The sequence below is a fragment of the Monocercomonoides exilis genome (genome assembly GCF_001643675.1).
Source record: "Monocercomonoides exilis strain PA203 chromosome Unknown scaffold17-1647472, whole genome shotgun sequence".
Lineage (NCBI taxonomy): Eukaryota > Preaxostyla > Oxymonadida > Polymastigidae > Monocercomonoides > Monocercomonoides exilis.
Genome location: NW_027150562.1, coordinates 69,744 through 83,062, shown reverse-complemented (window position 1 = coordinate 83,062; position 13,319 = coordinate 69,744). Strand labels below are relative to the sequence as shown.

General features: G+C 35.6%; 4 protein-coding genes across 4 annotated transcripts; 2 read left to right on the top strand and 2 right to left on the bottom strand.

Moving 5' to 3' along the window:
- Positions 1 to 173: 173 nt before the first annotated feature.
- Positions 174 to 2,181, bottom strand: MONOS_1989 (uncharacterized protein). The gene has a single exon (XM_067871877.1). It carries the CDS (start codon positions 2,111 to 2,113, stop codon positions 338 to 340), a length of 1,776 nt encoding a protein of 591 aa, XP_067729056.1. The 5' UTR covers positions 2,114 to 2,181; the 3' UTR covers positions 174 to 337.
- Positions 2,182 to 2,238: 57 nt separating this feature from the next.
- On the top strand, positions 2,239 to 6,964 carry MONOS_1990 (uncharacterized protein; the record flags this gene model as incomplete). The annotated part of the gene is made up of 2 exons (XM_067871879.1): positions 2,239 to 2,311; positions 2,369 to 6,964. The coding sequence occupies 2 exons, from the start codon at positions 2,239 to 2,241 to the stop codon at positions 6,703 to 6,705; spliced, it is 4,410 nt and encodes a 1,469-aa protein (XP_067729055.1). The 3' UTR covers positions 6,706 to 6,964.
- Positions 6,965 to 7,303: 339 nt separating this feature from the next.
- Positions 7,304 to 9,580, top strand: MONOS_1991 (chaperonin containing TCP1, group II (cytosolic)). The gene is made up of 6 exons (XM_067871880.1): positions 7,304 to 7,390; positions 7,446 to 7,608; positions 7,715 to 7,858; positions 7,909 to 7,980; positions 8,043 to 8,161; positions 8,249 to 9,580. Exons 1-6 carry the CDS (start codon positions 7,328 to 7,330, stop codon positions 9,305 to 9,307), a joined length of 1,620 nt encoding a protein of 539 aa, XP_067729054.1. The 5' UTR covers positions 7,304 to 7,327; the 3' UTR covers positions 9,308 to 9,580.
- A 2,467-nt stretch (positions 9,581 to 12,047) lies between these two features.
- Positions 12,048 to 13,314, bottom strand: MONOS_1992 (uncharacterized protein). The gene is made up of 4 exons (XM_067871881.1): positions 13,081 to 13,314; positions 12,971 to 13,035; positions 12,547 to 12,911; positions 12,048 to 12,474 (listed from the first exon to the last, which is right to left on the bottom strand). Exons 1-4 carry the CDS (start codon positions 13,244 to 13,246, stop codon positions 12,339 to 12,341), a joined length of 732 nt encoding a protein of 243 aa, XP_067729053.1. The 5' UTR covers positions 13,247 to 13,314; the 3' UTR covers positions 12,048 to 12,338.
- Positions 13,315 to 13,319: the final 5 nt, after the last annotated feature.

Genomic DNA, 13,319 nt, shown 5'->3' with positions numbered 1-13,319 from the left:
TAATAATGGTGTAACTATCTTATCCGTCTCTCTGGCACTTTGGATCAACGAGCATCCACGCAGGGTTATGAAATTATTCGAAAATTAAATTGGGACTACTTCTCATGTAAAGGGGCATTGAACCTTGATTCGTATTTTGAGTATGCAACAAGCAGGAAAGAAAATTCTTGGGATTGTATCATCCTTTTACTATTATAAATATAATTTTAAAAAAAAGCAAGAAGCGCCAACAATAGTCAACCACCGAGTGCAGTACATATACACAAAATACAAATAAAAGTTATCCAGGATTTACGAAATGCCTCAGAGGTTTCAAAAAAAAGATAATCAGCTTCTATCAAAAACTAAACAAACAAATAATTGTAACAATGCAAGAAATAAGAGTCGACATTATTATTCCAAGGGACGATGATTTATGCCATGAGGCAAATACCCACATCGCTCCAGACGCAGGAGGATCACGTTCAGAAACATGTTCTCCGCTTAAGCGCTTTCCTGAATCTTCAATATTTAAAGCTGCAGAACGTAGTGCTGATGCTGCCGAGCTTGCGCCATTTGATGCCGCGTCGAACCCACTCTGTGCAAATGATGCTCCCGAACCACCGCCCAGGATGTGCGTTGCAGTAAATGCCAGGTCAGAATCACTTGAATCCAGCTTGCCAGCAACTGCCTTTAATGAATCTGAAGTGCTTTGCATGCTTGTGCCTGCGTTTGAAGCTTCGGTAAAGAGCTGCACAGCCTGATTGCTGAACGTCTCAAGGTTGTTATGAGCCTTTTGGAATGCTTCTCGGAGGGCAATTATTTCACTTTCAGTGGTTGTGGCACTTTCATCCTTTGCAGCTTCTTGGAGCAGCTTTCCAGCCTCTGTGAGAAGATTCCCTATTCCAACTAGTTTCTCTCCGCTCGATGTCAGATGGCTGTTGGACAGTGCGTACATTTCCCCCGCAGACGACAGCTGACTGCCGCCTTGTCTGATCGTTGATCCGCCCCGCGAGAGTATGGAACTTGGAGTGTAGAGCGACCCAAATGCTGTGGAAAGATCATCGCCAGCGTCGCGCACAGTTGAGCCCCCAGCCGTAACGTTGCCGCCTGCCACATCTATTTTCAGCGCTGCGTCAGACAGAACATCGCGTGTTGAATTTATCAGGTTGAATACAGATGTCAGCGCTGGAGAAACTTGTTGCATTTTGGATATTATAACTTTTAAATCTAAACATTGATTTCCAGAACCTTCAGCACACACTTTACTTATTTCATCTTTGACTTTTACAATATTTTCATCCATTTCATAAGCAACATGAGATATTTTTTGTAAAAACGAATTTGTATTTCTCAAACATTCCGCTGATGAACTAAGTGATTTTCCTGCAGCACTGAGAGATATCCCTGCTGAAGACAAAGTTCTTCCGCTTTCATGAACTGCTTCCCTTTGCCTTCTGTTTTCTTCCTCTTCTTCTTCTTCTTCTTCTTCTTCTTCGTTTCCATTGCGGTTGCTTTTAGAATTAGATGACGCAAGGGGAACACTTGTTAAATACTCAGAAGCAGATTGCAAACCATTTCCTATTTTCTCAACATTCGAACCAGCCGCTTTGATATCGTTTCCAGTGCTTCCAAACAATACACCAGATAGTTCAAAAGAATGTCCTCGAGATAAAAACGTTTGCCCTGTTGTTTCCCATTCTTTCCCTATTTTAAGCATTGTTGCTCTTCCTTTACGAATATTCTCTTCTTTAACTTTTTCTATTTTTTCATTAATTTCTTCAAGTTCTTTCTCGTCTCTTGCTGCTTTCTCATCTGTTTCTCGTTTGTCTTTTTCTTCTTGTGAAATTTCAGTGTTTTCCATTTGATAATTTTGTTGGATATGAAAATCTGAAGTCAGGAATGCAGGAATTTTTTTCTTGTGAGTAAAGTGAATGTTCATTTGCGATGCTTCCTCACCCCCATAAAGGGCTTGAGGAAACTCCAATTCTTGTTGTTGATACGTCCGTCCCCGTCTCGATTCCTCGGAAAAAGTTTCGATAATTGATTCAGGTGAAAAATTGGAATATGTGCTTTCTTCCGAATAGAAATTTCGTAGAAAAATGCACATAATATATGCAAAAATAAAAATCATTTATATATCCACAATTCGTGAATAAAAATTTACAAAAAATCTATCAAATTTTTAATTATTATTAATATGGGTAAAGAATTTTATTTTTTTGTTTTCCAAGCTTTGGTAAAGAAAAAGGTCATTGCATGATTTTCTTATTCTTACTCTCCGCTATCTTATTTGTTCATCCTTTTCATTTTAATGGATTTGGAGCACGATGTTTGTCGAAAGTTTTATTTTTTGTCTATTCAGTTTATCTATATAATTCTTTGAAAGATTATCGCAATGATCAGCCAATAGCCTGTGAACAATCTTTATTGTTTTATTCTCAGAATGAATATTCTCGAAAACCTATCAATAAATTGCCGCAATATAATTTATCAAATAATGAAATTTTCTCTCATACTCCAAGAATTTCATCGAGTTACTATGCTTCTTGTTCATTAAATGAAAGAGAAGAAGATAGCATTTTCATCTTTAAAGAAACAGCGATTGTTCAGTCTGAAAAAATTCCGCCGCAATTTCTTGATGCAATAAAAGCAAAGTCCAATTATGAGTATTATCTCGATAAATTCCCGTGCATTCTCGCAAACGATAATAAGTTTACTGGAGCTCCTGTTGGTATTTTCGATGAAAAATCAAAACATTACATTTTATACAATCATATGAATTTTACAGTGTATTATACAGCATCAGGAAAAGATTTCAAATCAATTGTGAACTTTACAGTTCTTCCCATATCAATTGATTGGCAGACTTTGCTTTCTTCCTCGGATGACACAAAATTTAGAACATTTTTGGCATCAAAGCAAATAATTCGGTCAACTCTTCCTGAAAAACCAGAGCAGGGTTATCCAATTTTAAAATTTTCTGAAGAAACACAAAACAAGAAAATGCAGAAATCATTTAATGAAGGTGATGATGATGTTGATCCTCAGATTCCACCAAAGCCAGAACAACCTTTCACAGATAAACTAGAAGAACACAAAGAAGAAGTGCCTGGAGAAGGTGAGGAAAAGGGTGAAGAAAAGGAAAAGGAACTAAAGGAAGGAAAAGAAACAGAAAAAGAAAATTCAAAAAAAATAATTGTATTTACGTATGAATCGCATTGGATAGATGCAACTGCAGAGGCTCAACCATCAAAGCCGAAGGCTTCTTCATCTCAAAGCACTTCAAATGAAACCTCATTGAAGTCTTCCTCGTCAGCACAGAAAGTTCTTTCATCATCCGCTCCCAAAGCTCCATCGCGCGTCGCCCAGATTCTTGAGTTGCGCTCTCTTTCTTCTCCTTCTCTGCTCTCTCCGGTCTTCTTCATCGTGTGCACCGTCCTCTCTCTGTTCGTGTCTGTCTGTGTGTGCTGCTTGTGCTCTGCGAAGCTTGCGGGTGACCTCGAAAGAGGCGTGTTTGCCGGAAGCGGCGCGTCGCTCTTCTGGAAGCCGAACACGATGGCTGAAGAAAGAGCACTACGCGGCTCAGACTTGCTGGATGCCTCGTCGTCTTCAGGAGCTGCACAAAAAAATGCTGCTGAGGGAAATAATGCAAATGCTTCTTCTTCATCCTCTTCCTCTTCTGCTGCTTCTTCTTCTTCTTCTTCGTTTTTGATGCCTTCGTTTCCTTCTTCTCAGCTTGACACAACTGGAGTGCTTTCACGTGGATGGCGGCTGATTGTGCACGATGTGTTTCGCCCTCCGTCGATTGGTAACTTGATGTGGTTTTCAAGGAAGATGTCCAGAAACGCCACTGGAGCCAGAACCGCTTCTTCTTCCTCCTCCTCCTCTTCATCGTCTTTCTCCTTTTTACCTCATTATGAAATGAAATCTTCTTTGTCGTCATCATCATCATCTTCTTCTTCTTCTTCTTCAGTTGCTTCTGCTTTTGACTCATCTCCATCTGAAAGTGTGTTAGCAACTCCTTCTTTGCCTTCCTCTTCCTCTGCAAATCTCCCAAAAATCTCTTTTTCCTCACCAGAAATCGCTGCAGCAGCTGTCGGCTTCGGCAAGTTCCTGCGCCATCTCGTGTGGTGCTTTTTGTTTTCTGCTTTTTTGTACTATGTTCTCCTGCCGAAATACTTGTCTAATCCCCAGATGCCTCCACAGCCCCAGGCATCTTCATTGGCTGACAGCTCTTCAATCAGCACTGGCTTTTCCTTTGCTGCTTCTTCTTCTGCTTCTTCTGCTTCTTCTGCTTCTTCTGCTTCAGATGCTCCTCTTCTGAACGAGTCTCCGTCTCTTTTGTTTCTCTCAAAAGTTGTCTTTCTTCTTCTCTCGTCCTTTTTCGCCTTTCGCGTCGGAGCATTCGTCGCAAAGTTGAGTGATGAAATGATGAGAGCAGATGCTGAGTCAAAGAAGTCAAAGGAACTTCTGTTTGCCTCAAACACAAATGCCAACCTGCCTTCGTTTCTATCTCTGTTCTGGTTTGCTCTCAAAATCCATCTGCGTTTTCTGCTTTTTCTACCTTTTCTCATCCTCGTCATTCATCTTCTCTCGTCTGTCATCTCTAAGCTGCGCGGTTCAACTCCTGTTGTGAGTGGAGCTGATCTTGTTTCAGTGTTATTGCTGGCGTTGCTGTATCTGATTGTCATTGCATTGGGCACAGCCACTCAGAAAAGGAGATCGATGAAGGAGAAAAATGAAGCACCAGCTGAAGGAAAAGCATCAGCAACGAATGCAGATGATGTTAGAACAGCAGCAAATTCAGTTACAGCCACTCAATCTTCATCATCTTCTTCTTCTTTTCGATCTCCTTTTGACTTCTCTATGAATGATGCAGCAAATGAGCCGAATCTTATTTTTGATCTGCCAATCGAAAAAGACATGGACGAAAAGAAGGAACAAGGCAATTTGTCGTCTTCTGCATCGGAGAAAGGAAAACAGTTAAACATGGGAAATATCAATGCTGATGACATTGGAGTCGACAAAGCAGAGAAAGATAAACTTAACAGCGCCAAAATGACAGAAGAGAAAGCGAAAGGAGAAAAAGAAGAGGAGGAAGAGGAAGAGGAAGATGACTGGGACATTCCAGCAAAGAAGCCAACAGCATCAGCCACAGCTTCGAAGAATTCCTCTTCACCACAGAAAAAGCAAGCAGGAGCGAATAAGAAGAGGATTGTTCATCCAGAAATGGGTGAAGCGTTTGGGTTGGCATACAATCAGAAAGGAGGAAGAGAAGATGAAGATGAAGAAGAAGATGGAGGAGATGTGATGGATGTGAGTCTGGTTGCTTCTGCAGCTTCTTCTCCGTTGAAAGGGAAGAAGCAGATTGCAAAGAAGACTTTGAAGTCGAAGACGAAGAAGAACTTGAGAGGGCATGTGAGTGAGGAGGAAGAGAGGAAGGAGAAAGAGAGAAAAGAGAAAGAAAGAAAAGAAAGAGAGCTGAGGAAGATGATGAACGATGTTGGATTGGGCGATGGGTTGATGGGGTTGTCGTTTGGAAAGAAAGACGAAGAAGAGGAAGAAGATGATGAAGATGATAACGTTTTTGAAGGAAATAATAAGCTCACCAAAAAAGAATCGAAGAACAGAACAAATGCAAAGTCAAACAAGACCAAAAAGGAAGGGAAAAAAGGAAATTCCACAGGTATAGATGAAAATGCATCTGATTCAGCATCAGACGATTGGGCGCCCAAACAAAAGAGCAACACGAAACAGAAGAGCAAACCAGCAAAGACGCAAAGTGGAGGTGGATGGATGGATGATGACATAGACATTGACGTAGATGTTGATGCATCTGCTTTTGAAGGCAATGAAGACAGCAAAAAAGAAGGAGCTAAAATGGAAGAAGACGAAAAGGAAGAAGAGCCAAGCATTGACGAGCCTAAAGACACTGATAAGCTTCTGTTAGCTAACACTGCCAAAAATGCTGTGAATGTTCCCAAAATGAATGCGAATCCATTTGAAGGGGCGACAACATCACAATCAGATGGAGACTCTTTGATGAGACCATCATCCAATTCTTCTTCTTCTTCTGTTCTGCAATCCATTTCGATGAAAGCAACAACAGTCGCCCAGATGTTCACCCGCTATTCAGAAACTGAGACTGTGGCAGCGCCTTCCTCTTTCCTCCTTTCGATTCCTTTTGTCCGCCTTATCCGGCCCCTCTTCCGCATCCCCTCGTATTCTCACACACTTTCGCCTTTCCCTCGTCTGGTGCCTCCTCAGCAGTCGCGTTTTTCCTCTCCGTTTTTCTCTTCTCTTCTCACTTCTCTTGTGCCTGCCCTGCCAATCGTGCTCCCTCTGCTTTATCTCCTCTCCAACCAGCTCATCTGCTCGCTCGCTCTCTTTTGGGTTCTCTTTACCATTTCGTTTCTTCTTTCGGCGTTTCTTTGCTTTCTGTTTGGGGCTGTTAACACTTGGAAGGCGATATCTGCTGAGAATCACTGGTGGTGGGGTTCGGCATGGGCAACGGGGGGATTTTCTTCGATTTGGCTGGTTGCTGCTTCGATTTTGAGGGCGTTGTTTGTCAAATCGCAGTGCGGAATGTGGGGGAGGATGGAGATGGTTATTGATGGTGTTGTGCTTGGCATAGGAATTAGCGCTATGAATGGCGCTACATCGTCTATGGGTGGGTTTTGGTTGATACAAAAAGTATATTCCACAATTGGAGACGATATATAACAGTGATTAAATGCGCGTTGTCAATTATTCGAATTAAAATAAGAGACATATCACTGGTGTTTCTTTTTAATGGACAGTTAAAAATAATTTTTATTTATATTTTTTTTTTTTTTGAGTTTATTATTTTTCTGATTGCTGTGTTGCTGTTGACACAGCCAAATAAAACATTTCTTTTTTTTTTTTTTTTCACTTCACAGTTTAATTTGATTTTTCCATTCTCGATTAAGAATGTTGAAAATATTCTTCGTTGCCTGGTTTGCGTAACAATTTTAAAAGCATTTTTGATTTTTCAAAAACAAAACTTTAAAATTAAAATTGAAAATTTAACTATACAAAAACATATTTTCCATATTTGTAAATGTCCAAAAGCAAGCACCCTCTTTTGATGATTCGGATGAATCATATTTTTCAAATAAAAGTTTTTTATTCAATCGTCACAATGCTTCGTTCTTCAAAAGAATCATAATTTGAATTAAACATGTTGAACATATCACTAACAAATTACTAACAATTTTTGCTTCTGTTTTTGATTTAAATGTTTCAAATATTAAATGACAAAATTTCTTTAAAAAAATTGATAATCTACTTCTTTTGGTTCAAGATCAGAACATTCATTAAAAAAATGTCTGTAAATCCAATTCTGAGACAAGGAGCAAGTGAAGACAAAGCTGAAAATGCGCGAATGGTTTGTTCCTATAATGTCTGTTGGTTTAATCACTATGTCATCTTGCTATTGTAAGTCAAATTTCGTTGGAGCAATTGCAGTGAAAGATCTTGTCAAATCTACACTTGGTCCAAAGGGCATGGATAAGATTATGCAAAGCACAACAAATCCTAAAGAGATAACAATTACAAATGATGGTGCTACCATTTTGAAGAGCTTGGCATCCGATAATGCTGCTGGTTTGGATATTTCATTTTGTTTTTGATAAACAGAATTTAATCGCCAATTTTTATCATGCAATTGGATTTTTTGTTCAATGGTTTTCATGTTTTTGTATTAATTTAGCAAAAATTCTTATTAATGTTTCAATGACACAAGATTCTGAAGTCGGAGATGGAACAACAAGCGTTGTTGTCTTAACTGGTGAATTGCTTGCTGAAGCTGAAAAATTAGTTAACAAAAAAATCCATCCTCAAACAATCATCATGGGTTTGATTTCTATTTTGAATTTTTATTTTGATTGTTTTTTTTTATTTCAGGTTTCAGGAAAGCACAAGAAGTTGCTCAAAAAGCTTTGTTAAAATGTGCTATTGATAATTCAGAAGATAAAGGTGCACCACTTTTTATACATTTTGCCTTTTTTTCAATTGTTATTATACAAAATTTTATTTAGAAAAATACATGAATGATCTATTAAATCTTGCTCGAACAACGTTATCATCCAAGATCCTCACTCAAGATAGAGAACAATTTTCGCGAATGGCAGTTGAAGCCATCTTGAGACAAGGAGATGTGTGCACTTTGCGCGACTAAATTAAAAAAAATTAAACATTCATGTATTTTATTGTATTAACAATTGAAATATTTGTATTTTCATAGGATGTGAGTCTTGAATCAATTGGATTTATTAAGAAGATTGGAGGAACACTTGCTGATAGTTATTTGGATGATGGAATATTGCTGCCAAAGTCCATTGGTGTTGGACAGCCACACAGAGTTGAGCATCCAAAAATCATGATTGCAAACACCGGAATGGATGCTGATAAGATTAAAATATATGGAGCAAAAGTTAAAACATCGAAAATGGAAGATCTTATTGAATTGGAAGCAGCCGAAAAAGAGAAGATGAAGAAGAAAGTCGACAGAATTTGCTCCTCGGGCTGCACAGTATTTATCAATCGCCTCTTAATCTACGATTATCCACAACAACTTTTCACTTCAAAAGGAGTTGTATCCATTCAGCATGCAGAATTCGATGGGATAGAACGATTGGCAAAGGTGACAGGTGCAGAAATTGTGGGTGAGTTCAGCGAAGGCACACAATACAAACTGGGAACATGCGACTTGATTGAAGAAGTGATAATTGGAGAAGATCGTGTCATCCGCTTTTCTGGATTACCATTCAAAGGAGCATCAACTATTGTGCTTCGCGGAGCAAATCAGCACGTTTTGGATGAGGCTGAGAGGTCTCTTCATGATGCCCTTTGTGTGCTTCAGCAGACTGCCCGCGATCATCGTGTTGTGTATGGTGGTGGTTCTGTGGAAATGGTTATGGCGCAAGCAGTTGAAGAGGAAGCAAACAGAACTGGAGGCAAAAAGCAATTGGCTATGCTTGCATTTGCAAGTGCTCTTCGCCAAATTCCCACAATTCTTGCAGACAATGCTGGTTATGATGCACACGAGATCGTATCCCAGCTCAGAGCAGCACATTATGAACATTCGTTGAAGAGAAAAGAAGCTGGAGATTCGGCATCTGGTGAATGTGATTTGGGGTTGGATCTGGATTCAGGCAAAGTTGGGAGCATGAAAAAGTTGGGAGTTGTGGAATCTATTCGTGTTAAGAATGCAGTCCTCAACTCAGCCAGCGAAGCATGCGAGCTGATTTTACGTGTGGATACAATTCTAACTGCAGCTCCAAGAGAAAGACAGGAGCAGTAATATGTCTTTAACAACATTTTTTTTCTCAATTTTTTATTTCCATCTCTTTAACAATATACAACTCACATTGCATTTTTCTTTGCATTCTCAATTCTTTCACAAACATTCATTGCTATTTTAAATCAAAGATGTCGCATCATACATTCTCCAATTAAAAACACTTCAGGAAATGCTTTTGATATTTTTCATATTATTTTCTATTTTAATATCAGTTGCAATGTGCGAATGTTGTTATGTTTTGTTCCCCAAAAAATAAAAATGGTGAAAAAAAAAGCAAAGAAAATTAATATTTTAATATTCAACATACAGACAGTCTCCGTTGCAAAAGCATTCATTTTTGTTCAACTGTTTGTGATTTGATTCGAGTTTGATTATTAGTGTTAAAGATTATGCATGGAAAAATGTTTTGGAACTTTTTTGTTAATCTTTCATCTTTGACGTTTGTTTTCGAAATAACAACTATTCGTTTTTCAGTTCAATTATCAAATTTTTTTGCACAGATACATAACTTTTTTGTTATCAACTCCAAAAAAAAGTCTCGGTTTCAAAAAACATTTCATCAAAAACCAATTATTTGAATTACAAACAAGAAAAACAATGTCAATAATAATAAACACGTAAATTTTTTCGTTATTTTAATAACAATTTAGGCGAAAAAAATATTGCATCACTTTTTCAAAAATGAAAAGATAATAAAGATTGTGAACAAAAAACCGGACAAGATCGATTTTTCGATAGCTAAAAAAGGAATAATTCTAACAAATTTCCTCAAAATGCAAACAATCAATGCAAATTCATTTGATATTCCAATCTTTTGAAACAGCTTCATTTGTGCTCGAAAAAAATTATCATTGAAATCTCGGAGAAACTCAAAATCCTATTTTTTCAAGATTTTAATCATTAATTTTATCTGAGCACAAATGAGGATATTTTGAATGTTTTGTATATCAAATGAGTTTGCATTGATAAGATGTGTTTTGAGGAAAATAATAAGAATTATTCATCTTGCATTTATAGAGAAATCGAAATTGTCCGGTATTTTGTGCACAACATACAACCACCTATCAACTTTACATAAAAAAAATAATTGAAAAATAGAAAGGCTCAGTTATTATTTCAATCCATTTCATTCGATTATTTGTGACTATAACAGAAACTGTTTTCACATAGAAAATTTTTATGAATAAATTATCCACAGAATGAAAAAATGAAAAGAATATTATTTATAAAAAATAGGCCTTTGCAACAAGGAAAGTTGAAGCGATTCATGCCAATCGAAAGAACAAACTTGTGTTGACAGTTGATATATATTTTTATTATTAATTAATTAATTTATTAATTTATTAATTTATTTATTTATTTATTTGGCTGATCCTTTTTGAAATCAGACTTTCGTTCGAGTTTTGATCAAAATTTTGTTCTCAATGGGATTTGTGTCAAATTTTGTTTTAACAATAGCTGTGTCATACACAATAACTGTTCACTATTTCAACTCATTTTTTAAAAATCCCATTGAGAACAAAATTTAGATCAAAACTCGAACGAAAGTTTGAGTTCAAAAAGGATCAGCCATTTGTTAATTTTTTTTTTCAGTTGGAAAAGTGGTGACAATCGTTGCGAATTTTTCTCTTCACGTCACCCTGATCAAAAATGTGATATGAAAATCTTTTTGAAAAGATTCAAAAGATTAATACTTTTGAGTTATATAATAATTTGCATTTAAAAAATATTGTCTATAAAAATTGTAACTGTCTTGTCTGTACGGTTGTCGAGGTGCTTTGTGAAAAGTCGGTCTGTCGCAAAGGACTAATTCAAAATCACCGTTTCATATTATTTTTCTCTTATAGTAATGTTTCAAAGAACTTTATTGTTTACAGTGAAACAGAAAATTAAACAATTATTCCGAAAAAATAACTGAATAGTAGAATAATATTCATATTTATTGAAAATAGTGATTTTTCACCGTCTTGATTGCATACGAGATGACAATAACCGAGCTTTTCTGCGTTCAAAATATCCTTTTATAAATTTATTAATTATAAAGTTTGTTTGTTTGGGTTATTCTTTTTAAAAAGTCGCAAATGTTTAATATCCAGGTGAAATAAAAATGAACCAAATTTGATCATTAATTGCTTAATATCTATCAAACTCAATCATATAACAAATTGGAATATGCAACCTTTTTGAATATGAGATTAAATGCATGGTGGTGGAATTTGAAGGATTTTTGGGAAAAAACGATCAAATACAGTTCATTTTTATTTAACCTTGATATTTAACATTTGCGACTTTTCAAAAAGAATAACCAATTTATTTATTTATAAATTAATTTTCAAATAAAGAGTTCTGTTTTTAAATGTCTTTATTCAAATTTTCTAGTTCTTGCTTTATTCTAACAATTATTAAAGAATAACTTCATCTGATAAATATTGATTTTTTATTTGGAACGAAATTTATTGCTTCATGAATTTTGTTCCATTCTTCACTTTTTTATATTTATCTCAATAATTTAAAATTTTCAATTTTTTTTTCACATGGGAATGAAAGATTTATTATGAAAAGGTTATTAAAAAAAGTTTGGAATAAATAGTTATTTTATTCTATAATGAATGAAATTTCCTCCATTTGAAAAGCACGATGTTAAGAAAATTCATTGTATTTGCAAATAGACATATCATTTCGAAGTTGGATTAAAACTTCGAATTCAAGTCATTTTTTGTGAGAAAATCCAAAAAACAAATTTTTTTTTTATGTTTAAAAATGAATAAAATTTATATTTATTTATTATTTGCAATGACAAAAAGAATAATAAACATAAATACCAAAAAATATTTTTAAAATAACTTATACAGAATACAATGGAAAATATTGAAGAGCTAAATAGTTTGTCACTATGATCCATGACTGCAACTGAATAGAACTCAGGCAAAACAAAACAAAACATTAAAAAAACACAATAAAACAGTATTTGAATTATAGAAACAATTCCGGTTTTGACTAAAATCAATGCTAAACAAAGTCGAATTCATTATCATTTAGAAAATATTTTTCCTCGTATTATTTGCAATAGCCACATTGCTGCTGAAACAATTGAAGGAAACAAGGATAAACTAACCCAAGCAACCCAGGCTCCTTCCGTGCTCAGATCGAGAAACGGATAAATATAACTAAAAATGAAATTTCATAATCATTTTCGAAAAAAAAAAAGTTAACTATATTCATATAAAAAGATTTCATACATTTTATGAATAGAATAATAAATCATTGCAAATCCAAGATACGTAAATACCATAACCAAAGGAATAATGCAATGAGCTATTTTGAATTGCACTCGTGATAGGCATAATATATCAATTACAATGAAGATAAACGACATTCCATGTGGAGTGAAATAATCCCAGAAAATTGTCCATCCACTTACATCTGCTGCAGAAAACAGAGGAAAAAGAAATGCCCAAAATCCAACCATTGCTGTTCCTCCACCAGCAAGTCCCAATATACTGAAAATATACGTTAAATAATCGCGTCCATTTAGCTTCATTTCACCGTCAAATGGTTGAGGTTCTGTATAATCCAATATTTGTCTTCCATAAGACACTGAAAACTGTTTGCGCAATCCAAAAATAAAATAAGAAAATTTGCAAATACGAAGATGCAGCAAACCGCAAAATAAATGTACACCCAAACGAAGCTCTGAACAGTGTAATACTCAAGTGTTATCAGATTATCTTTATAAAAAAGTAATTTATCAAATTAAAAAAACATATGCAAACATAGAACGCCAGTAATTAACCATATTGAAAGATATATAAATGCACAAAGACGAAAAATGAATACAACTGTTCGAAATGCATTTGATTGCTTTAAAAACATCGTGTCACGTCCTGCTTGCTCGTGTGTTATTGAAAAAAATCTAGAAATACATGATAAAATTGTCATAGCAATTCTTAAAACAATATTTTTTCCTAAAAAATATTTTTAAGATTTATTTGATTCTATCACTAATTATATA